General features: G+C 43.0%; 1 protein-coding gene and 1 long non-coding RNA gene across 2 annotated transcripts in view; one reads left to right on the top strand and one right to left on the bottom strand.

The window, feature by feature from the left end:
- The window catches only part of TMEM233 (transmembrane protein 233), a 49,401-nt gene extending 35,914 nt beyond the window's left edge, over positions 1 to 13,487 (bottom strand). The window contains exon 1 of the mRNA XM_002823845.4: positions 13,227 to 13,487. Coding sequence (XP_002823891.1) covers positions 13,227 to 13,412 — 186 coding nt within the window. The 5' untranslated portion in view covers positions 13,413 to 13,487. The remainder of the gene's footprint in view (positions 1 to 13,226) is intronic.
- The window catches only part of LOC134759535 (uncharacterized), a 205,920-nt gene continuing 192,536 nt past the window's right edge, over positions 12,292 to 25,675 (top strand). The window contains exon 1 of the long non-coding RNA XR_010135836.1: positions 12,292 to 13,079. This is a non-coding gene — a long non-coding RNA (uncharacterized LOC134759535). The remainder of the gene's footprint in view (positions 13,080 to 25,675) is intronic.

The following is a 25,675-nucleotide window of genomic DNA, read 5'->3' as shown; positions in this document are numbered from 1 at the left end:
TACAGATGAGGAAATAGAGACTCAGAGAGGTTAAATAATTCAATGAACGTCACCTAACAATAAACAGTAGTGCCAAGATTCAAACCCTGGTGGGTCTGATGATAGAGTTTGTGCTCTACATATTATAACTCTTTATACTGTAACTGTCCAGAATCCTGCTACTTAGAGGAAATCATTGTAGACAGTTTGAAATACTTTCCAGCCTTTTCTTCCCCCATGCACGTTCATGCTTTTGAGGGTAAATGTATGGGTATATGGCTACTTTTAATTGATAAAGAATGAAGGATCTCATTGCACAGACAATTTTGTATTTTGTCCTGTTTTTCCACTTGGCCCTTCACCCAAGCATTTCCCTGTATCATAAAAATTCTTCAAAAGCACTATCCTAACTGTGCTGTAACACTGTATGTTATAAATAGATGGATTATTATTTGGTTTGCCAATCTCCTATTTTGCAATCAATATTTATGTCTCTTTTACATTTATAGCAACAATAATGAATATTAAGCAGTTACTCTGTGCTAGGCACCATGCGTCATGTTTAGGAACTCATTTATAATTTATTTCATAACTAATGCTGGATGAACATCTAATATGTAAATACTATGCTCCATTTAGCTCATGGTTTTTCATTTTAATCTCTTGGTGAGGCTTTCTTTGTATAAACCTTGTGTGTTTCCTAAATTTTTTCGGGAACTTTAAATTTTGTTTGCTATTGCTAATGCCAATATTCTGATCTGTTGAGTTCAGTCGATACTGAAATCCTAATTTTAGAACATATTTTTTTAGAACACGTTTTTTTTCTTCAAACCATGTCTTCTAATTCTTCAAATTGTAGAACTTTTTTTTTTAGATCATGTTTTTTATTCTTCAAACCACATCTTCTCTCTTTCAAAACCATCCTCATTGTCTTCATTCCTTTATCTCTAGCACATATTTGGTTAGTGAGAAGTGAGTTTTCTCCCTTTCTCTGTCTCTGTCTCTGTTTCTTTCTTTCTCAGTGTCTCCTCCTTATACTCCCCTCCATCTGTAGACTTACATAAATTTCTGAACATAGTCTGATACTTTTTTCCAAGTGCAAGAAACTCTTTTTAAGTAGATCAATATTGTTTTAAATTCCAAACTCCTAGATAGCAGGCTCTTATCAAAATAGCTTGATGTATGTGGGCACTTAGTAAATATTTTTAGGAATAACATCTGAGTTTTTGGATGACTTTGGGATTTCTAGTTTAGATTTTGCTTGCTCCTGTTTCTACACCTAAAAGTCGTGCTGGGCATTCTGAGACTGGGCTTCCAGACTACAAGGTGCATTTCCTCTTCAGCATCGTTAATTCATTCATGCTTGTCTCTCTTCTTCTTGGGCTTTTGGGCTTTTTCTCTCCATAAATATTTTCAGGACAAGTGAGAATTGTCATTTTGGCTGCCTATCATTAGAGCCAAAAGCTAGGGAGGAATTCTGCCAGGCTTGATTGAGAGTATTGTATGATGCTTCTTATATGGATGGGGGTAAATCTGTTAAAAGAGAAAGCTTCCAGAACAACCAAAGCTGTTTCCTATCAAACAGGCAGGGCCAGACGTGGTGACTCACGCCTCTAATCCTAGCACTTCGGGAGGCTGAGTGGGGTAGATCCCTTGAGCACAGGGGATCAAGACCAGCCTGGGCAACATGGTGAACCATCTAGACAATAAATACAAAAAAGTTTAGCTGGGCATGGTGGTGTGCGCCTATAGTTCCAGCTGCCTGGGAGGCTGAACTGAGAGGATCGACTGAGCCTGGGGAGGTCAAGGCTGCAGTGACCTGTGGTTGTACCACTGCACTCCAGCCTGTGCAACAGAGTGAGACCCTGTCTCAAAAAAAAAAAAAAAAAAAAAAAAAGGAAAGGCATAGCTGTCTGATTATAATGCTTCATGGGGGTAAGGACTGTCATGGTTCATTTTGTTGGAGAGGCTTACCACATTTCTGAGCCTCAGTTTTCTTAAGGATAAATAAGGAGGAGAACTTTCTTATGTCCCTTGCTGGGATTTTTGCAAGGAACAAGTGAAATTGTGTCAATATGAAATGCTTTAAAAAGTAAAGACAAATGTATAAATGTTATAATAATAATAGTAATAGAAATACTAAACTACTATAAAAATTACCCACAGTAAAGAACAAATAAAGTTATCAAAAGAAGGAGTAAAATAGAGAAAGTCTCCTTTAGTTTGGGGAATAGAAGATATGATACAAAGGGTAAAGAAAACAGAAAGACAAGTTTCTGAATTTCACCCGTGGCAAAAAAAAGAGAGTGAGGGAAGAAGGAAATTAGCAAAAGTTTGGCTAGGAAGACACATTAAAAACACCTAACTTAGCCAGGCATGGTGGCTCATGCCTGTAATCCCAGCACTTTGGAGGCTGAGGTGGGAAGATCACTTGAGGCCAGGAGTTTGAGACCAGCTTGGGCAACACAGGGAGACCCTGTTTCTACAAAAAAATTAAAAAATTAGCCAGGTGTACTGGCTCATGTCTGTAATTCCAGCATTTTGGAGACTGAAGTGTGAGGATCGCTTGAGCCAGAGATTGAGGCTGCAGTGAGCCATGATTGCACTATTGCACTCCAGTCTGGGTGACAGAATAAGACCCTGTCTCAAAAACAAAAACAAAACAAAAAACAACAAAAACCAACCAAACCAAAAAACATGCAAGTTGGAAGAAAGGGGGAGAGGTGGGTCTACAATGCAAGAATGTTAAGGATGGAGTACCATGCGATCTTCCCATATTAATAGCAGCTGTACTCATTAAAGTGAGAATCAAGGTATTATTAACAACAGTATTTCCCAAAATGTGTGCTGTGGCATATTAGCCTTACGATCCAAGAATCTGGGAAAATGCTTAGTAAATGCCCCATACTATATTATTCCATTAAAGAGCCATAATGCACAGTGGTTTGCTAAAGGCTCCAAAAAGCTCCAAAGGAAAGAAAAGACTTAACTTTTGCTCAACTCAGCATTTGGTTTCTCAATTTAATCCTCTCCTGCACCTGTACCTTTTTTGGTAAAATTTGTTATCACCACACGCAACCAGTTTTCTGAGAAGCACCATTTTGGAAAGTCTGGCTTAATTCTTGAACTTGAAGACCTGGACATTCTCAAGTATGTTCAGGCTCATATTTTTGGATGAGGGGCTTTGAGCTGAAGAGTGTCCTGCCCTGAACTAACAAGCTGAGAATAAAGACAAATTTCCAAACGTGGACCCACTGGTCTGCAGTGTGAGCATACTGGTGAGCTCCGGACCACCTAGGAAAATTATCCTTGTGAACCAAGCCTTGGCCAACCTCTCAGTGACCCTTGGCATTTGCCTGAGTCTCCTGGATATTTTCCAAAAAAGGTTTTGGCAGGAATGCAGAACACAGTTGAGGAAGAGAAGCAAACCCTCAGAGATAAAGGTAGGAGCAGACTTTGGCCTATATAGTCATTCATTCATTAATTCATTTATTCATTCATCAAATGTTTGTTACATGTGGACTTTATGCTTGACATTGTGCTAGGTGCTGGGGCTAACAGTGTAATCTTAAGGGGCTCACATACACAAATCAGTGCAAGGAAGTAAAGATGATCCAAGAGGAAATCTGTTCAGAGTAAAGAGGGCACAACCTTGAGTGAAAGAGAGGAGGCAATCAAAAAAGGCTTCATGGAGGAGGTGATTTTCTAGCTGAGCCTTGAAAAAAGAGTCTGCATTTTAACAAGATCCTTAGGTGATTAAAGTTCTAGGATGTGAGTCCTACCTGGGCTCCCCTTGATGATTATTTGAAGGTATTCTTCAAAGTCATCATTGACATTCACACATAAGCCAGAAATAGTTTTCTTACTATTTAATGACAAGCTCTACCTCAACCACGGCCTTTTTGGCCAACTCATTTAATAGCTGCTGTCTCGTTATCTTATCTGCCACTCATCTGGGCAGATAATGACTTAGGAGGGGAGGTTCTATCTGAATTTCTTTCTTTTTACTTTTTTTGTTTGTTTGTTTTGAGACAGGGTCTCGTTCTGTTGCCCAGGCTAGAGTGTAGTGGCATGATCTCGGCTCCCTGCAACCTCTGCCTCCTGGGCTCAAGTGATTTTCCTGCCTCTGCCTTTTGGGTAGCTTGGATTACAGGCACTCACTACTGTGCCCAGCTAATTATTTGATTTTATTTTTATTTTTGTAGAGACGGGGTTTTATCATGTTGCCCAGGTTTGTCTCGAGCTTCTGCGCTCAGGTGGTCCACCCGCCTCAGCCTCCTAAAGTGCTGGGATTACAGGCGTGAGCTACCATGCCTGGCCCTCTTTTTACTTTTTATTATGGAAAGTTTTAAATGTATACACAGTTTGACAGGGTAATATAATAAATCCCCATGTTCCCATAAGCCAGCTTCCACTGTCATGCATTAGTGGCCAATCTTGTTTTATCTCTATCCCCACATATTATGTTATAACAAACCTAGCCATTACAGCATTTCATCAGTCAATTTAAATGGCTCTTAAAATGTATTTTTTAAAATTAGGAGCACACAGATTTACATCTTGAAATAGACATAGTCTGTACTGCTAATGTTCTGAAAGGACTCTAAAAACAGTTTAAATTCTAGGTTCCTAAATACCAAATGTCAGTGGCCACCAAGTGGCAAAACTTATGAAAGTAACTGATGAGGCAGGGCTGCTGGGGAAATGTGCATATTTGCAAAATCTATGGGTATCTGGAATGCGGCCTTCCCATGATGACACACTTCAGACAGGGTCTTCATCATCTGGAACCATCTGAATGCTCTTCAGAGCTTCAAGCAAGAAATTCACAAGAAATAATTCACAGGGGTCTGTTATTTTAATACCCCATTTCTCAGGTGACAATCTCAGTTGTGGAAAGAGCCAGAGAACACTGGGAGAAGTGACAGGGAGAGATCCAATGAATCAGCATTTGGTGCTCCAACTAGTGGGCAGCATCAAGCCCTCTGGATCAGTCGCCTGCACCAAGACCTGTTATTTCCAAGTTCACAGACACACGTGATCTTCCCCCTACACCTAGCTGAAGTCCACTTGAAGCAGTTTTGACGGGTGAGCAGTCAAAACTATGTTTCAAGCTCTGGTGGAGCTTGGGTCAGATGGAAAAAACACGTGGTTTGTTTTGTTTTTCATCCTGTGAGTATTTACTGACCACTGACCTTATCATCCACAGCAGGTATGGTCAGACTTGGGGCATGGCTGTGGCTTACAGTGCCAGCCCACAACCAGATAATGGGTTGTGACAAAGCCTTCAGGCCAACCATCCATTATCAACTGCATCTTCTGTGGGGGTGAGAGACTGGTTGCCTTGTTTTCAGGAGCATTCCTCTGTCTCTTTTCTATGTTGAATCCCTTTTCGGGATTCTGTGTCCTTTTCTTGACTTACTCCCTTCTTTTTGGGAGGCACATTCGCCCATGACTTTCTGAGAAAAGATGTATGCCAGGCAATTTATTTGAGATCTTAAATGTCTGGAAATGTCTTTATTCTTCTCTCTCCCTTGAATGATTATTTAGATGGGTCTAGAATTGAAGTTGCAAATAATTTTCTTTCAGGATTTTTGAAGTCATCTTTTCACTATTTTTTTTTTTTTTTGAGACGGAGTCTCACTCTGTCACCCAGGCTGGAGTGCAGTGGCGCTATCTTGGCTCACTGCAAGCTCCGCCTCTCGGGTTCACGCCATTCTCCTGCCTCAGCCTCCTGAGTAGCTGGGACTACAGGCGCCTGCCACCACACCTGGCTAATTTTCTTTTGCATTTTTAATAGAGACAGGGTTTCACTGTGTTAGCCAGGATGGTCTCAATCTCCTGACCTTGTGATCCGCCCGCCTCGGCCTCCCAAAGTGCTGGGATTACAGGCTTGAGCCACCGCGCCTGGCCTTCACTATTGTTTAGCCTCCAGCATTCCTGATCAGAATTCTGAAGCCATTGTTAATCCATATGTGGATTAATAATGTTTCCTTTCTTTCAAAGTTTACAGAATTGGAGAGAAATTTTACCCTTGAACCTCTGAAATTTCACCAAGATGTGCCTTGGTATGTCTTGCTTCATTCACTTTATTGAGTACTGGGGGATTCTTTTAATCTGGAAATTCATGCGTTCAGTTCTGGGAATTTTTTCTATATTACTTATTTGATAATTTCCTCTCTTTAATTCTCTTTGTTCTTTCCTTTTTGTGGAACTTTCCTTTTAGATGTTAGATTTCTAGGTATGAGTATCAAATTTTATTATGTATATTCTTGACTATTTTTATCTTTTTTGGAGAATATTTCCCTCCTTTATTTTTTATTGTGGTAAAATATGCATAACATAAAGTTTACCATTTTAACTATTTTTAAGTATACAGTTCAATGGCATTAAATACATTCACATTGTTGTACAACCATCACCACCATCCATTCCCAGAACTTTTCTATCTTCAGAATTGAAACTCCGTACCCATTAAACAGTAACTCCCCATTTCCCTCTCCCCATAGTCTCTGGCAACCACCATTCTACTTTCTGTCTTAAGAATTAGACCACTCTAGGTATTTCATATAAGTGGAATCATGTAATATTTGTCCTTTTGTGACTGGCTTCTTGTATTTAGCCTAGTATTTTCAAGGTTCATCCAGGTTGTAGCCCATGTCAGAATTTCCTTCCTTTTAAAGACTGAATAATATTCAATTTTATGTATATAACACATTTTGTTTACCTATTCATCCATTGATGGACACTTGGGTGACTTCCATATTTTCCATGTTTTTGATTTTTGCATTATTTCTTCAGCCTCCCTCAACATTAACGTGCAATCTTTCTCTATTTTTATTTCATTTTTTCAGCTTCAGCTCAAAGGAGCTTCTACTGTTTTTTTTTTTTTAAATCTATCCACATATTTTTTAATTCCCAAGAGCTCTGTTTTGCTTCTCTGGCTGTTTTTTTCAGCCTGTTCTTGTCTTGTGGACACAATATAGTTTCTTATTCTCTGGGGATGCTACTCACCTATTCTTGAAGTTTTCTTCTACATCTTGTATTATTTGTTACCTTATACTTCATTTTTTTTTTTTTGTAAACCGTAGGTCTTTTATTTCAGAAGAGTTTTTCATATGTCTGATAATCTTTAGTTGACTCATCATATTTGAAAGTGAGACACTGAAAAGCTGCTTGGAAGTTTTTTGCATGAGGATGGAGCTTGTTAATTGGGGGGTGGATTGCATCCTCTCTCTGGAGGACTCCTAAAGATTTTTACTTTTGGACTGGTCACATCCTTGGAGAGAAATTCTCCAATTTCTGTCCAGGAAACCAAGTTGGGGAAGGAGCTTCCTTGTTCAACATTGCAGCTTTCCATTAATCTCGTTTTCAGCTTGGCACCTAAACCCTTCTCTCAGCTATGCCTGGTGTCTAGAGTCATTCTGTTTAATCTTACCAGAGAGAAAATCTCTAATCTTCTGTCTGAGTTGGTGAGGAAGTGGGGGCCTGGCTGTGTGGGGTGGTAGGTGATCTCTGGCAGTTCCATGACTTCATAAACAGACTTTCAAAGATTTTCCCTACCCTTTATTCCTGACATCAAAGGCAGTATCTTCAGCTAGTACCTCCAATTTCTGAGCTTTCCTAGAGTTTTGCAGAGAAAATTGACTTTCTTCTTGTTGGCTACTATTTGTACAGGATTTAGATTTCAGTGTCATCTACTATGTAAAATTAGTTGATGCCCAACCAGCTATTTTCCATCGTCTAAGATTTTGTCACCATCTCATTTCTTCTTCTGTTTTCCTAATTTGTCCTTGAGTGTTTATATCCTTTTAAATTCATTTACTACGATTCTTTTTTAAATTCTGGGCACATAGTAGGTGTATACATTTACAGGGTACATGAGATGTTTTGATACAGGCATGCAATGTGAAATAAGCACATCATGGAGAATGGGGTATCCATCCTCTCAAGCATTTATCTTTTAGTTACAGACAATGCAATTACACTCTTTAAGTTATTTAAAAATTACAATTAAGTTATTATTGACTATAGTCACCCTGTTGTGCTACCAAATAGCACTTACTATTATTTTAAGTGGTCTTAGAAGGGGTGGGAGCAAAACAGATATGTTCAATATTTCACGATTAATCAGAAGTCCTCTTTGCTTATTTGTATGTGTTTCAGTTTGGCATTAATATTTACCTTTATGCTGCAACAAATTTTTATTCCAGTGACATGTCTACTACTGGTCATTGTTTTTATTCTTATCAAATTTGCAAGTCTCAGTAAAAACAGAAAAACTGGGAAAGATAATGGCTTGTATCTCTAGAACAGACACATCTTCCATCATCTACATCACCATCATCAACATCAATACTTATTGAATTCTAGCTGTGTTCCAAGCAGTGACCTGAAAACTTTTAACTTTTATTATCTAATCTCCACAATTGCACTTGGGTAAATACTATCACAATCCCTATTTTACAAGGTGGAAAAACCAAGCTTCAGAAAGATCGAGGCACTTGCATAAAATCATAAGCACATCAAAGAAAAGGATTTGAACCTTAATGGTTGGTCTCTAGACAGGTTCTCTAGACAGGGATGTATGTAAGACATCTCAGGCAATGGTGTGCTTGAGAATCTCGACTAGGGGTTGCACCATTCCCCATGAAGGCATTTAGAAATGTGGGAGCATCTGTGGTGGTCTCAATGATTTTGGGGTGCTACTGGCATTTGGTGGAAAGACTCAAAGTACTACTGTCCTGCCATGCTATGAATTGTCCCCCAATGAAGAAAGGGCAAATCCCCACACACCTATTGGTAGGTGTGAGACAGACGTGCTAATGAAAAGCTTATAAGCCACCTAGTCAAAAGTCATTGGGTATTTTGTATCCATGATTAGAGTGACCAGTTGGTTCAGTTTTGCAAATGATTATATCATGATGTCATCAAGAACTGAGGGTTGGCACAAACTCGTCTTCTGAGTCAGGTAGCAAATTCCAGCTACAAAACCAATAGACAGTGAACTAACCCTAAATTTGCCAACACTCTTGCAACTTGCCTAGAGCCCCACTTCTTTGAGATCCAGGAGGGCAGAGACCTTGCTGATCTTATTTGCCACTTGATAGAGATAAAGGAATAGCTGGAATAGAGCCTGGCACATAATAGATGCTCAATAAGTACATGTTGAATAACAAATAAATATTCTTTCTCCAGGGTCGAGGGCCACATTAGGAAATTATACGGTTCTTTCACATGGAATAAACAGATAACCAGGGATGGGTGGGATCATGATGAATGAGGCCTGAAAGCCAACTTATGCTCCTCACCAAGCTATGTGCCCTGGTGGAGGGCTGTGTCTGCATGGAGAAAATGTGCCATATTCAAATTCACACAAAGATGCAATATGAGCTACCAGGAACCCAGTCTAGGGGGAAATTCTTGAGACATGCGTCCCTCAAATTGAGGTTAAGTATGCTTTCAATAAATAGACTTTCAATACGTAGAGGAAGAAACACTTCTGTGTCCCTGACAATGCTTGACCCATCAACATCCAATACCACACGACATGTTGGACTAGAGTTCGTTTGTAGTGTGCCACCTCCTAACCCCCAGGACCCCAGGACTCCCCTGGATCTACATGGGGTGGTAGAAAGAACACAGAAATCCACAACTCGACGAACACTCTTCTTGAATGTGTATTTTTCCAAAGTAGTTTTCTTTGCCAGCACCTACTCTAATTTGGTGATTTTATAGAAAGCTTCTCAGGCTTGGTGCAATAAATATTTAAGTAAGTATTGATTGTTTTGAGATTGTTGGCTCTTTTTTTTTTTTTTTTTACCATTCTGGAAACTAATTATTTTGAGCCTTGTCAATATGTTCCACACATCCATGTTTATATCAGTTTGCATCATCCTACAGTGCTTCTTCATTGGGATGGTCTTAGTATTGGGAATGTGTCCATTCTTCACTGGGGGACAGCCCCTAGCATGACAGACATTAGTACTTTGGCTCTTTCCACCAAATGCCAGTAACACCCCAAATCATTGAGAGCACCACAAATCATAAATTACAGAGAAGTGAGAGTTGAAAATAGCCAGGACTGAACATCACAAGAGACCCTAGGGGAAGCAAACGCCTGGCAGAATTGGTCTCCCACCTTCCTACTGCACATCCTTCCTCTTCCTCTTTGTCCTTTGTCCTTTGGAGTCCTTGTGATGACACTGATCAAGCCCAGAGCTGCACTATATCAATGGGAAAAGACTTCCAGTGCAACAGGAAGGTTGTAGGACACACTGTTTAGAATTTGTTTTCATATGTAGCATGATATCTCCAGGTTCCAAATCTATACATCTGTCTGACAATTATTGCATGTACCTAGCATAGTGCTAAGAGCTAGAATGCTTTGTTTTGTTTCATCCTTACAACAGTTTTGCTCAACTTAAAACAGCTTTCACATTCCCATTTTATAGATGAAGAAACCAAGGGTTTAGAAAGGTACAAAACTTGGCCAGGCGCAGTGGCTCACCTATGTAATCCCAGCACTCTGGGAGGCTGAGGCGGGCAGATCACTTGAGGTCAGGAGTTTGAGATCAGCCTGGGCAATATGGTGAAACCCTGTCTCTACTAAAAATACAAAAATTAGTCGGGTGTGGTGGCCCGCGTCTGTAGTCCCAGCTGGTTGGGGTGGCTGGGGTGGAAGGATTGCTTGAACCCCGGAGGTGGAGGTTGCAGTGAGCCGAGATTGTGCCACTGCACTCCAGCCTGGGTGACAGAGCAAGATTCTGTCTCAAAAAAAAAAAAAAAAAAAAGATACAAACTTGTCCACAGCAAACTGTCTCCAGTGGGGGAGGGAATGGGGAAAAGGGGATTAGAAAAGGAAGTCTCAATTCAAAGCATGTGCAGACCTCATCTCCCAGGGCATACCAAGCAGCATCATTAATATCTGACCTGTCACTACCAGCTGGAGTGCCAGCTCATTTCAGACCAACGAGGGGAAAAGCCTTTGCAGGCAGTTTTCTAAGTGGCACTGGGAAAGGAGTGAATTGGCTGCTTCATTAATAAACCAGGATAGAATGTGGGCACCAGTGCCAGCCAGACAGTCTGCTGCTGCCTGGAGAATTTGGCTGCAGCATCGTTTCCAGACTCTCGGCAAAAAAAGTCAAGACCGGATATATGGGGAGAGGAAGGAAGGGAGGAAATTGGCTGGTTGGTCGGAAGGAACCGGATGCGATGGCTTCCGGGCCTCCAGGATGGGAAAAAAAGGTTAATGATTCATCCACACCATTCATTCATGGATGCATTCATTTCATAATACTTATTAAGCATCTACGACGTGCCAGATTTTCTTCTAGATGCTGAAGATACAGGAACCAACAAATATTCCTGCCCTCATGGAGCTTATATTCTAATGAGAGGGACATAGACTGTAAACATACAAATAATTAAAATACTATATCAGATGGAGAGAAGTAATTTGGTCAAAAGGTAGCAGGGAAGGAAGAACAGAGCTTGCGCGGGGTGGGTGGGTGGGGGGTCCTGATTTTAAACAGTAATCACAGAAGGCCTCATGAAGTGACATTTGAGTAAAGATTTTGTAAAGATACCATGCTGGTCACTGTTCTAAGCACTTTACAATTATTATGTCATGAATGTTCCCAACAACCCCAAGAAACATGGCTATGATTATTCCGGTTTTACAAAGAGACTGAAGTTCAGAGATGCAGTGACTTCAGAGATCACACTGCTAGGAAGTGGGAGAATTGGGATTTGAATACAGACTTGTCTGAACTTCTGTGGCTGCGCGTTTTCATGTCGGTGCAGACGCCGTCCACAAACAGGGTTTGGGAAAGGGCAAGTTACGGGTGCAGATGGAGCCTTGCAGGTGCCCACGAATCGAATATGTTGCCACCACCCGTGGGCAAGTGTGGGCGGACTTGACGGGGGACGGGTGGCTCGCGATTTTCACCGCGCTGAATCAGGGCTCTGCGTCTGTGGCCGGGGAGTTCCGTGGCCCAGCTGCAGGTGAGGTGAGCCGGTGGGGGAGGGAGCGCAACTGCAAGGGTTGTCCCAGGACAGTGCCAGTACCAACCTCACCCCGCCGCCACCCCCGGGCCAGCTGCTGCAGTCAATAAGGCGAGGGCCTAGCAGGAGCTCGTCGCCCTCCTGGTGGGGTTCGCTCGGGTGTTCCTACCAGGGTTGAAGAGGGCTAGGGAGCTGAGCTCCGGAAGGGCGGACTAGAGGCCCCAGCGGCCACTCCTAGAGAGGCGGGCAGCTAGGGAGGCCTGAGCGCAGAGGGCGGGCGGAGCCGCACGTTGCGTGGAATCCCCTAGTTCATTCCTGGGAGAGCCCCGGGCGCAGGACAGAGCGGTGGAGGGGCGCCTGGGAGCCCTGGGGGACACCAAGAGAGGCGAGGTTAGGGCCAGTGCGCAGCAAACAGGGAGGAACTACGACGCGCCGGGTAGAAAGAGTAAGAGAGGCGCACCCACTTCGCCGGTGAGGGGGGCACACGGGGAGCCCAAGAAAGGCCTAAAGAGGTAGTGGGTGTGAGCCAGCCTCGGGCGCGTTAAAAAGGGGGCGCAGGAGGGAGGCAAGGAGAGGAAGTTGGGTGTAGGAAGAAGCGAGAGGAAACTGTTGCCTGGACAGAGCGTGCCGTGCCAAAACGAGGAAACGGGGTCAAGGAGGGGGCATCAGGAATCTCCTGGGGACCCCCTGGAGAGTGGCGGAAGCGGTGCCCTTGGGCGCAGCAAAGAGAGAAGGGAGCACAGGCTGAGATAGAGACAGTCCCGGGTGCTGGAGAGCAGGAGCCCCCGGTGCGGCAGGGAAAGGAACGTAGAGCCTGCGCGCTCGGGGAATGAGCTTACTGCCGCTCGCTAGGGTGGCGCGCATTGGAGCTCTAGAAAAGAGGGTTGAGAAGCCCCGGGCAAGCGCCTAGGAAGGTCAGAGAAGTCAGCGAAGTCCACGGAAGAACTTCCCCGGGTTGGAGAGGAAACGCACCCTGGGAGCTGGAAAGAAGAGGAAAGCTAGCCTAGGGGAAGCTTGATCAGGGCTCTGAGTACCACGAGGAGTGCAGAGGAGGTGCTGATGATTGCGGGGAGAGCTATGAGAGCCCGAGAAAGGTGAGGAGGAGGTGCGAGGACAAAGAACACCTAGCGCGGGCGGGGCCGTGAGGAAGGGAGCCGCAGAGAGCGCGCGGACTCCCCTGCAGGGGCTCAAAGCCGCCCGGGTCTCTCCTCCCAGGCTGCCTCTGGCCGTGATTCACTCACCATGATGGAAAAGACCAAAGCCACGATGTTGATGGGGTACGCAGGGCAAAAACACGAGACAATGGTGAGCCACAGGTAGTTCTTGGGCATGGGCACGTCCTCTTCGGTCTTGTCATCTTCAGTGTTGGCCTCGGGACTGCTGTCCAAAGCCCTCTTGAAGTCCGGGCTGGGGGCGTACTGAGACATGGGCGAGGCCGGCGGCGCGGGGAGGGTGGAGGAGCGCACGGTCTGTGTGGTCTGGGGCTCTGGCCGCCGGCTTGTGGCGAGGCTCTGAAAAGCCAGCGGCTCAGGGCTCAAGGGAGACGTGACCTCACCCCTTCTGCGTCCTCTGCCAGCACCCGCCCGGGCTCAGGGACCCGGGCCAAGAGCCTCCCCACAAGGAGGAAGGGAGGGAGAAAAGGAGTGAGGGGAGGCGGGGAGGACAGCGGGAGCGTCAGCCTGAGAAACAGGGAACAGGCAGATGAAGGCACCCCATTCCCTGAGATCGTCGGAGGGACGCACAGACTCACACTGAAAAGTCTGGAATAAAAGGAGGCTCAGGGAAGGAGGACGCAAAGGCCCATTAAGTTCCAAATTGGCCAGCCCATGGGCTGAAGATGACCAGCTCATTTTTAAAAGCCACTTAATTCTAATACATTTAGATGGGACAAGACCAACCCTATCCAGTTGGCAACAGACTCACTACTTCCTCTTGACTTCAACGTTTTACCTTAACTGTCTGGTGCCTGGGCATTTGATTTGTCTCCTATGCCTCAGACCTTGAACACTGAGCCCCAGGAATTTCTCCTCCCCCCGACCCCCTCCCCCAGGTGGGGTGGGAACCAGGTGCCCAGCTTTGGCCTCAAAGCTTTCCACATTCTACTTGGGGCTCAAGAGACTGGAGTCCAGTATAGTCAGTCAGTGGGCACTGCCCGGTCCATGCCCGTCCAGGTGCCCTCCCCAGTGTGGAAACAAGGAACTCTTCTTTCCGCTTTTCCACTTGCAGGACCCCTGGGGAGAAATGCAGGTAGATCAGGCTGGCCTAGGCAACCTAGATGGATGAGTAGGTTGGGGAGAAGAACAAGGTATCCACTTTGGGGACTAGAGTGAGAAAGGCAATTGTATCAGTGTCTACGCTATTCATGAGAGGGCGTATGGACCAGAACTGAGGCTTGAATCCAGACAGAACTCAGAAATTGTCACTTCAGGAAAGCCCTGTCATCTTGCTAAGCCCCTATTTCTCCATCTGAAAAAGGAGAAATAATAATAGTCCCTGCTTCATAAAGTCATAGTGACTCTTCTATGAAATGGTACATTATCCAGGTCAATCCATGTGCTCAATAAATATTAGCTATTATTAGCATACTATTTCTCCTTATATTCTGAAACATATAGTGCATTATACAGTATCCTAAACCTGATATCCCTTGCAAATATTTCACCAAAAATCCAGGTATTCTGAGCTGCAGGACCACAAAGAAATGAAAATAATTTTATCATGCAGTGTCAAAAGCAATTGCTCACATCATCATACTCGAGACTATTAATCATCTTCTTGGCTTTCTCAGAATATAAGCTGATTGCCTGGAAGATTCTCACTTATCTCATGAGCCATACTTATTTTGCTATCTGCCTCCCTCATTGGACTGCGCACTCCCCGAGAGAAGGGGTCATCTGGCTAATCTTTGTGTCAGCATCTGGCACAGTTCCTGGTACAAGGGATATGCTTAGTATAGCTTGCTAGGTGAACACACAAAGATGAAATAGTACATTCTCCGCCATGCCTTCTTTCTCATTTCGATGGATTAATGAAATGGGAATAACTAAAAGATTAGATTTGTCTACTGAATTCTCAACGAAGTCTTTGCATTGGCTGTTCCCTCTGCCTTGGCTGCTTTTCCCTGGCTGTCACATGGCTCCTCCTTCTTTTTTTTTTACTTTGAGATGGAGTCTCACTCTGTCACCCAGGCTGGAGTGCAGTGGTGTGATCTCGGCTCACTGCAACCTCCACCTCCCGGGTTCAAGCAATTCTCTGCCTCAGCCTCCTGAGTAGCTGGGATTACAGGTGTCCGCCACCAAGCCCAGCTAATTTTTGTATTTTTAGTAGAGACGGGGTTTCACCATCTTGGCCAGGCTGCTCTTGAACTCCTGACCTCATGATCCACCTGCTTTGGCCTCCCAAAGTGCTGGGAGGCTCCTCCTTCTTATTCCTCAGGTGACAGGTCAAGTCACTTCCTCAAAGAGAGGTCTTCCTTGTAGATTATCTAGCATAGGTCTCCATCCTTATTTTATACTTGCCAGTTTATTATATTTTTTTGTGTGTAGTGTGTGTCACAATTGTAATTTATTTCTTGTTCACTATCTGTTCTTTCTCTAGACTATAACCTGTCCAACCTGTTCAGAACTATATTTCCAGCACTTAAGAATTGTGCTGGTGCATAGTAGGAATGCAAGAAATTTTTCTTGAATGAATTGACCAAAATTACCTGGATGTATTGAAAAAAATGATTTTCAGGTCTTGATCAAGACCTACTTGGATTAGAATTTCTCAGGTAGCACCCCAGAAATCTGTACCTTTTTTTTTTTTTTTTTGAGATGGAGTCTCGCTCTGTCACCCAGGCTGGAGTGCAGTGGCGTGATCTTGGCTCACTGCAAACTCTGCCTCCCAGGTTCACGCCATTCTCCTGCCTCAGCCTCCCGAGTAGCTGGGACTACAGGCACCCACCACCACGCCTGGCTAATTTTTTTGTATTTTTAGTGGAGATGGGGTTTCACTGTGTTAGCCAGGATGGTCTCCATCTCCTGACCTCGTGATCTGCCCGCCTCGGCCTCCCAAAGTGCTGGGATTATAAGCATGAGCCACCACGCCCGGCCAGAAATCTGTACGTTTAATGCCTGAGAAAACTGTATTTTTAGAATATTCCCTGATGATTATGATGCAACTGAGCAATTTCTCAGATCCCAGTTCTGCCTCTAATTCTTAGGGTACAGTCCAGGATCTTTAGCTTGGAGATCCTCTCAGGTGTCCCAAACTCAATGTGTCAAAGAGGAACTCATCTTCCCTAAGAACTTGCTTCTCAAGGCTTGGTCCTTGGTCAATGAACCCTGCTCACTTTTCCAATCTCTTCTGCCAAGTATCTCCTTTCTTATTTATTTATTTATTTATTTACTATTTATTTTTTAGAGACAGTCTTGCTCTGTCACTCAGGCTGGAGTGCAGTTGTGCAATCATAGCTCACTGCAGCCTCGAGCTCCTGGCCTCAAGCAATCCTCCTGCCTTGGCCTCCCAAAGTGCTGGGATTACAGGCATGCACCACCATGCCCAGAATTCTCTCCTTTCTTACTGCACTTCAGTTACATAGACATTTTCCCCCGTTTCTCCAACATACCTAACCTTTTCCCACCCAAAAGTCTCTGTACCTACTGTTCCTTACTCCTGGAATGCTTCCTCTCCTCTCTAATTATTGGTTCCTTCTCATCTTCCAGGACCCACTAACTCACATGTTACCGCCCGACAGAGGCCTTCCCTGACCATCATATCTAAAGTGGACCCCATCCTCTTATTCTCCATCCCATTATCTTGTTTATTTTCTATGTCAGACATGGTCTTTTTTATTTATTTGTCTTCTTATTTACTGTCTTTCCCACTAGAAAGGAAGCTCCACAAGGGGAGTTTTTTTTCCATTTTGCTTGCTATGTTATCCCAAACACCCAGAACTGTGCCTGCCCTTAGTAGGTGCTCAAAAGATAATTCATTCAATGAATAAATTGTGAATTTAGTTCTCCAAGTTAGGCACTTGGCAGCATTCTTCTTCTCTTTCCTTCAGCCTCTCCATGAACTATTCATCAAACTGTTGATCCATTCTCAAATGTGACTCTTCATTCCATGTCTTCTTTTTCCCATCCTCCTGGCCTTCCAATTCTGGCTCTTATTCACAATGAAAAAGTGCTCTCTGAACCATATTTGTGATCTGAGCCTAATTTATTTTAAAAATATTTTTATTTTTATTTTTCCCCCTTATTTTCACAGGTGTTGATGAGGCTAGTTAATTTCGTTGGTGCCAGTAGCTCAAGGTTTGGGTACCAAATGAAATTTTGCTTTTCAAAGTTTTGAATTATATTGTTCAATGTAACCCACTAGTGTCATCTAGGGAAAGCCAAAAGAAGGGATTGTTGACTCATTATAGACTGTTTCTTCTGCCAGGAAAACAACTGTTTAACATGAGCCGAGCACTCTAGAATTGACAAACATTGACCTAGCACCACTGTTGCACTAAGTCCATTCCCTGTGTGTATCATCTCATTTAATTCCTACAGCAAATTTTCTGAGGGAGGTGATGAGGTTTTCTTTTTCCCAAATAAGGAAACCTAGGAACAGATAGGTAAAGGGACTTGTGTAAAGTCTTCTGGCTAAGGGGAGGTGCCAGAATTTGAACTTGGTCTGAGATATTTGTTCAGCTGGCAGGTCCAGGCCAGAAAGTTAAATGGATATCTCTGAAGTTCATTGGAGTTATTATGCTCTGCTCAGGGAAGATGGATTAATAGCTTGTTGACTGGTCTAAGATGTAGCAGTGAAATTGCCATCACTTGAAACTTTTCAAATTAAATTGAAAAGAAAGTGCCTACACCAGAAAGTGTAATGTATATGGCGCTGATTCTTGAGGGATGCATTAGATCACTCAGTGGGGGTTTCCAGCTCTAATTTCCTGAGCTTCACTAATTTTCTCTTGAGAGGTCAGTTTATTGTTCTTGGATGAGCCCTACTGGCTGATGGCTTAATAATGTGGCAATACCTACCCTCTTTAAAATGAGGCAGAGGAGAAATCAACTTTCTAATAGCCAGCCTAGGAGAGGGGAAAGGCTTACTGTAGCTTTCTGGATTCTAGTGTAGCAACTTGCCTTTTTGATCTTTGAAACAAGTTTATTTCCAAATGTAAAAGTAATACGTATTTATTTAAGAAAATTGAGAAAATGAAGAAAAACATAAACAGAAAGAGGTATCATCCAAGTAACCACCACAAACAGAAGGAACTATTTCCTTCTGGTCTTCTTTCTATATGTATATATCATTTTCCACTAAAATGGAATTATATAGAGTTTTGTTTCCTCTTTTTCTCACTCAACATTATATGACAGTTAACATCCTTTGCAGATATTTTCATGGTCTGAGTAATTTCCTATTGATTAAATGAACTATTATTTATGTCACCATGACCTGATCACTAAGTATTGAAGTTATTTTTAGTGTTTCTACACTGTTATTTTAAAAATTGCTGTGATGAATCTCTTTTGTATCTGAGTGTCTGCATTCATGATCTTTTCTTTGTGAGTTGTGATCTTACAGGGTAGATATCAGTCTTTGAAAGAGCAGAGAAAAAATTCAGATTGGCTGGTTGAGAAGTTGTATTATAAGATATGCACGAAAGGTAAAATTAAAATTTAGGCCAAGGAAACAACCATAGATTCAATAGACTACAGACATGAGATGCTTCCTAAGAGATGAAATGAGATGGATTCAAAGAAGAACTTCCCAATGCCAAATGGATCCCCGAATTTATAACATTCAATGGCAATGGATTGGTGTTGAATCTATGAATGCGTGCTGGAAATCTATGCATTTGATCTTAGCTATGTCTAGGATTCCAAAATAAAAGTGGGCTGGGGTGGAGGGGTGGGGAGTGGGGGAAGGAGGGGGAGAGATAGATAGATAGAGATAGAGAGAGAGAGAGAGAGAGAGAGAGAGAGAGAGAAAGAGATTCTGCTGATCTGTGAGAATGTAAGAGAAAGAGTCCAGATCTTTAGGAAATGGTAAGAGGTCGAAAGCATTTGCTGCCAAATTTCGCATTAGTCTCAAGTGCCAGCCGTTAGTAGTCATAAAGTCATAAAGTAACTGCTGTGGTCTCAGGGGTTTGCTACAAAATAACAGTGTCTTTTTGGCTAATATTATTAGAAAACCATTTACCTTTCAACTTTCCAACAACTTTGGTCCTCTCTCTCTCTCTCACACACACACACACACACACACACACAAACACACACAAAGGAAAAACAGAGGAGAGGAAGTATAGGGGGAAACAGATTCGGTTTCCTTCCTTCCTTCCTTCCTGCCTTCCTTTCTTTTTTTTTTGAGTCAGTGTTGCCCAGGCTGGAGTGCAGTGGTGCGATCTCGGCTCACCGCAGCCTCCTCCTCCCGGGTTCAAGTGATTCTCCTGCCTCAGCCTCCTGAGTATCTGGGATTACAGGCGCCTGCCACCATGCTCGGCTAATTTTTGTATTTTCAGTAGAGATGGGGTTCTACCATGTTGGCCAGGCTGGTCTTGAACTCCTGACTTCAGGTGATCCACCTGCCTTGGCCTACCAAAGTGTTGTGATTACAGGCATGAGCCACCATACCTGTTCTCGTTAATTTCTTAAGCTGTACCTTTTAATGAAACTACTTCTGGACAGAGGACCATATTAAATAAAACTCAGCCTTTCAGGCTTAAAATGCAATTCTTTCCCTATTTGTCCTTCATTGTACCAGATACTAAGAAAGCATCCACCTGTCACTCTTCTTGCTGAATTGATGATACAAAATGCTGCGTATTGGACCATACTCTGTAGCTCATGGATGAGCTGCTCATAATAATTAGCAAATATAGCAGTGGTAATGGAAATCAGAGGGAAACCACCCATACTTTAATATACTATCATTGACATTCCTTATACTCTCTTCTAGTCCTTGGATCCAGGTGCAATTTTCGTACACTTGTAATAAAAGTACACACACAATTTGGTATCTCAATTTTTTTAAAACTTAATGCTCTATACTAAACCCTTTGCAAATTGTGATTCTCTTTTTGATTGCTTTAAAAATTGATGATAATCATTTTTGATCGCTTTAAAAATTGTGTGATAATATGATTGTTTTCCTTTTGTTGGATACTTTTGGGGAATGTGTCATCTTTTGTATTAAAAATAAGAAAGCATGGCTGGGCACGGTTTTTCACGCCTGTAATCCCAGCACTTTGGGAGTCTGAGGTGGGAGGATTGCTTGAGCCCAGGAGTTTGCAACCAGCCTGAGCAACATGGCAAAACCCCATTTCTACAGAAAATACCAACAAAATTAACTGGGCTTGGTGGTGTGTGCCTATAGTCCTAGCCAGTCAGGAGGCTAAGGTGGGAGAATTGATTGTGTCCAGGAGGTTGAGGCTGCAGTGAGCCATGTTTGTGCCACTGCATTCTAGGCTGGGTGACAGAGTGAGACCTTGATACATACACACACACACACACACACACACACACACACACACACACACAGAGCAGGAATTTTAGAGAGGCTTCTAAGCCCTATTTCCTTTCTCTCTTCCCTCACCACCTACCCAGGAAAGTACTGTGGCCTCATCAGATGAAATGGAGACACTCAAAGCAAGTCTGTCTATGCTGGGAGGATGGGGGAGAGGTCTCAGGAAGCAGAATTAGTTCCAAAGACTCTGAACTCCAAACCACCTTAGGGCTTGAAGGACTGAAAGTTGGGCAGGGAATCGCAACCAGAGTGATGGATGGTGGAGGCACTGGGAGTGGTGGATTAGCAGAGTTGGTCTGGAGAGGGTGCTCAGAAGACTGGGAGGGAGTAGACGAGAACTGCACTTTGGTGTGGCCTAGAGAGGGAGAACAGAGTTCCTGTTTGGAGCACGCTATTAGGTGCACCTAACTTAAGGAGAATAGATACTCTGGATTTTTTGTCAGCCTTTATCATACTTTATTAGTTACATGTTATTATTCATTAAAAAAATATTTATTTGGGGCCAGGCGCAGTGGCTCACGCCTGTAATCTCAGCACTTTGGGAGGCCGAGGCGGGTGGATCACGATGTCAGGAGTTCAAGACCAGCCTGGCCAATATGGTCTCTACTAAAAACTACAAAAATTATCCAGGCGTGGTGGCATGCGCCTGTAGTCCCAGCTACTCGGGAGGCTGAGGCAGGAGAATCGCTGGAACCCGGGAGGCAGAGGTTGCAGTAAGCTGAGATCGTGCCACTGCACTCCAGCCTGGGCAACAGAGCGAGACTCCATCTCAAAAAAACAAAAAACAAAAAACAAAAAACAACAAATGTATTTGGCTACCCTGTGTCAGGCAGTATTTGGGTTGGGTGCCAGAGATAGCGTGATAAGCAAGAAAGCCATGATTCCTACCCTTATGGACAAACAAATAAGATAATTTGTGATGAAGGAAATAAAATAGGATAATGGCCGGGTGTGGTGGTTCACGCCTGTAATCCCAGCACTTTGGGAGGCTGAGGCAGGCGGATCACGAGGTCAGGAGTTCGAGACCAGCCTGACCAACATGGTGAAACCCTGTCTCTACTAAAAATACAAAAATTATCCAGGCATGGTGGCATGTGCCTATAGTCCCAGCTACTCGGGAGGCTGAGGCAGAAGAATTGCTGGAACCTGGGAGGCAGAGGTTGCAGTGAGCCAAGATCATGCCATTGCACTGCAGCCTGGGTGACAGAGCAAAACTCTGTCTCAAAAAAAAAAAAAAAAAAAAAGGACAATGTGATAGTGACTTGGGATGCCCAGGCAAGGGATGCTAGACAAATTCTGTTTAACCTGAGGGCTATGCTCCACCTTTCTCTACCTTGTCCTCTGCCCCAGAAGACCATCATGAATGTTCTACATCAAGGACCAGCAAATGATGGCCTGCTGCCTGTTTTTGTAAATAAAGTTTTATTGGAACACAGCCACACTCATTTATTTATGTGTGGTTTACGCTATGATGGCAGAATTGAGTAGTTATGACAGACTGCATGACTTGAAAAGCTGAAAATACTTACTAGAAAACATTTGTCAACCCCTATTCTACATCAACAAGCTTTCTTGTCTTCTAGTGTCGGATGGGTTTGGCCAACACAGAGTCCTCGAGAATGGAGAAGAATGGAGGGAGGGTGGAGAGTGATGTCAGGGTGCTTTCCTCCTTGGCCCCCTCGTTTCTGAGTTGCCTTGAGCTGGGTGAATCACTGCGTTGAAGGCCACATGTCCTCTAAGGGCAGCTGTCTTCATAGAGCTCTCCTTTTGTGTTCCGGAATGCTCCTGCCCTCTTTGCTTCAGGCCTAACAGGGGTAACAGCCCCTTTCTTGCTCCTGGGGTGCTTCACTATCCCTTATGGTTCCTCATGTAGTCCTTCCTCTAACGTTCCTATTGTGAATGTGCTGACTGAATCCTGCTGGGTGCAGGACTGATTGAGAATGCCTCCTTGGGGATGTAATGTTTGAGCAGAGATCTGGTGACTAAGGAGAAGCCAGACATTTGAAGAGCTGAGGAAATAGCATTCCAGGCAATGGGAATGGGATGTGCAAAGGCTCTGGGGTGGAAAAGAACTCAGAGTGCTTAAGAAACAGAAAGAAAGCCATTGAGGGTAGGAGATAAGATAGAAGAGGTAAGTACAACCAGGCCATGTCAGGCCTTTCCAGCACCAGTAAAGAGTCTGGATTTTATTCTAAGAACAGGAAACATGGGAATATTTTCTTTTAATTTGTTTATTGAGAAAAATTTTTTTAGAGTCTCACTGTGTTGCTCAGGCTGGTCTTGAACTCTTGGCTTCAAGCAATCCTCCCAAATCAGCCTCCCAAGTAGCTGCGATTACAGGCATGTGCCATTGCACCTGCCCTTGAAGCATTTTAAACCAGATTTGGATGTGAGCTGATTAATGTTCTTTTTTGCTAATCAGTTGCATTAATCAATTGCCAGATATAGAGAGTAATTAAAACTGACCTCGGGAAATTTATGGGAAGGAAGCTTTATTTCATCAGCTCCTAGAAGAGTTAGACTACTAGGCACTGGGACAGGCAGGAATGAGACAGGACAGATGTGGGGACCTCACCATGAAAGTTCATCTCTTCTCATCTGGCTCCCAATCACTAACCTGTGTCTATGGATCAAACTCCAAACTCAAGTCTAGTGTCCCTTGGATTCCAATCAATTGGTAGTCAGCATGTGAAGTGAAGGGATCATCTATTCCTTGATTTGTTCACAAATGCTGTGTGAATGCATGCCTTGTACTAGGTGCTGGGGATGCATATGATGATGAACTAAACAAACCTTGCTCATGCTCTTTGTGGAGCTTATATTCTAGGGGTAAGTGAGTCCCTCCCTCAAAAAAAAAAAAAGCAAACAAAAATTAAGTTATTTCAAGATATACAAACAAGTAATTTCAAAATGCTTCTCAAGGGCGTGGCTTTTATCTGGTCACAGTTGTGTGTCCTAAGACTGAACAGTGCCTGGCACATAGTAGGTGTTCAACTAAGATTAGTGGACTGACAGCCTGAGACAGATGATAGTAGCAAGGTACTTAGATAGAATGGTAAGGGAAGACCTCACTAGGATGTTAACATTTAAGCAGAGATCTGTAGCATGAAAAGAAGAAGGCATGTGGAAAGTAGGGATTTAAGCCCATTAGGCAGGAGGAATAGAATGACCAGAGGCTTTGAAGTGAGAAAGTGCTTAATGACACATAAGACATGCACATATATCTTAGGCAAAGCAGAATTGATGTGAACTAGACATATCCCCTCCAATAAGGTGTAATTCCACAGGCATTTCTGGAAGTGGCTGTGGCATCCTTTACTTCAGAACCTCAAGTGGACTAACTGTAAAGTGAGTTGCCTTGTGAATGACTAAATTGCAGTAACCCTAAAAATGGGGCTTTCACAACGGATTTTAGTGCTTCAGAGTTGAAGAAGGTGAACGTTTTTTCTTCCCACACTCACTCTTATGGTTTCTGAAATATTTCAGAGCAAAAGCACCTAATCTTGGGGTCATATGAAGTCGAGGAACCCTTTTGGGCTGGATCTCTGCTATTCTGTAACCACAGGGAAGAGCGTAGTCTTTCATCCTTTCCGGCTGGCTTTGCTCTTTGGTTCCCTGAAGCCACTCCTTTCTGCCCTCTCTCTTTGCTTCTAATTTCTTACACCATCTTCCACTGGTCAAAATGATGATGGGCACTTTCCATAAAGCATCAACTTTCCTCTCAGAGCGTGTGCCTTATACACCTGTCATCTGCTCCTCTAAATACGACACCCAAATCTCTTTACCCCCTAATTGTTCTCTGACATTATTTGTGCATTGTCAAGGTTCACAACATGTAAATTTTGTTTTCTATGATATAGATAATGTAATTCTTTTGGGCTTTGTCCAAAGGTGGTATCACCAATGGATAGTTTCAAGAGTGTTACCTAAGTATGATTTACTGCAGAATCAAGTAGCATGATTCAATTTATAGAGAAGGACCTAATCCTATTTCATTACAGTTGAGTCCTTTAGAGGAGAATATAATTAATAAAAATTGGGAGGAAGGATCATTGGGAGGGCAGAAGTGTATTAGTTCATTTTCATGCTGCTGATAAAGACATACCTGAGACTGGCTGATTTATAAAGAAAAATGGGTTTAATGGACTCACAGTTCCATGTGGCTGGAGAGGCCTCACAATCATGGCGGAAGGCAAAAGCCACATCTTACGTGGTGACACGCAAGACAGAATGAGAGCCAAGTAAGAGGGGAAACCCCTTATAAAGCCATCAGATCTTGTGAGACTTATTCACTACCACGAGAACATTATGGAGGAAACTGTCCCCATGATTCAGTTAACTCCCACCAGGTCCCTCCCACACACATGGGAATTATGGGAGCTACAATTCAAGATGAGATTTGAGTGGGGGCACAGCCAAACCACATCAAGAGGATACAGCGTATTGTAACCATATAGCTATTGTTATTTCTATTATATGCCATTCAATTTCATCAAGTTAATCTAGATTATTTGTAAATATATAATTTATCTATTTTGTTTTTAGAGTTCTCTAACATTGTGATCTAATTTAGACCATTTTTTCATGCCCACTGCATACGTGTCATCCTGAGACTTGATTTTATTGCACTCCTGTCCTAATTTCTATAGCTTTATTAAAAGCCTTGACATTTGATAGGACAAATCCAACCACGTGCTTTCTTTCTTCGTATCCTTTTGGCTATTCTTGGCCCTTTGTTCTTCTTTGTGACCTGCATTTTTTTTTTTTTTTTATCTCACGTGCAAAGGGCTAGTTAATGGTATTCCTCACTTCATTTTACATACTGTCATTGGTCCATTCAAGGCTCTGGCCTTGTTTTGCTTGATTCTTTTTATCCCCTCCATACCCCAATCTCAGGCACCCACTTAAATGTCTTTAGTGTATGTATCCAGATACATGTGTATCACAATACATTATTTTATGTGTATATGTGCTTAAATGATACAAACAATATTTTATAACAGAGACCATTGTTTCTTACCTTTTAAAAGCAATCTGATTTTCAGATGTATTTTTGCTGCTATATGTACATCTAGTTAATTCCTTTTAACAGTTGCATAGTATTTCAAAGCATGCATCTATTACAACTTACTGTTACATTTCTCCAGTAATGGACATCTAGTGGTCTTTAGCTCCCTACAGCACA

This window comes from Pongo abelii, chromosome 10 (genome assembly GCF_028885655.2).
Source record: "Pongo abelii isolate AG06213 chromosome 10, NHGRI_mPonAbe1-v2.0_pri, whole genome shotgun sequence".
NCBI lineage: Eukaryota > Metazoa > Chordata > Mammalia > Primates > Hominidae > Pongo > Pongo abelii.
Note: the sequence above shows the minus strand (reverse complement) of the source record. Positions and strands in the feature narration are given on the sequence as shown.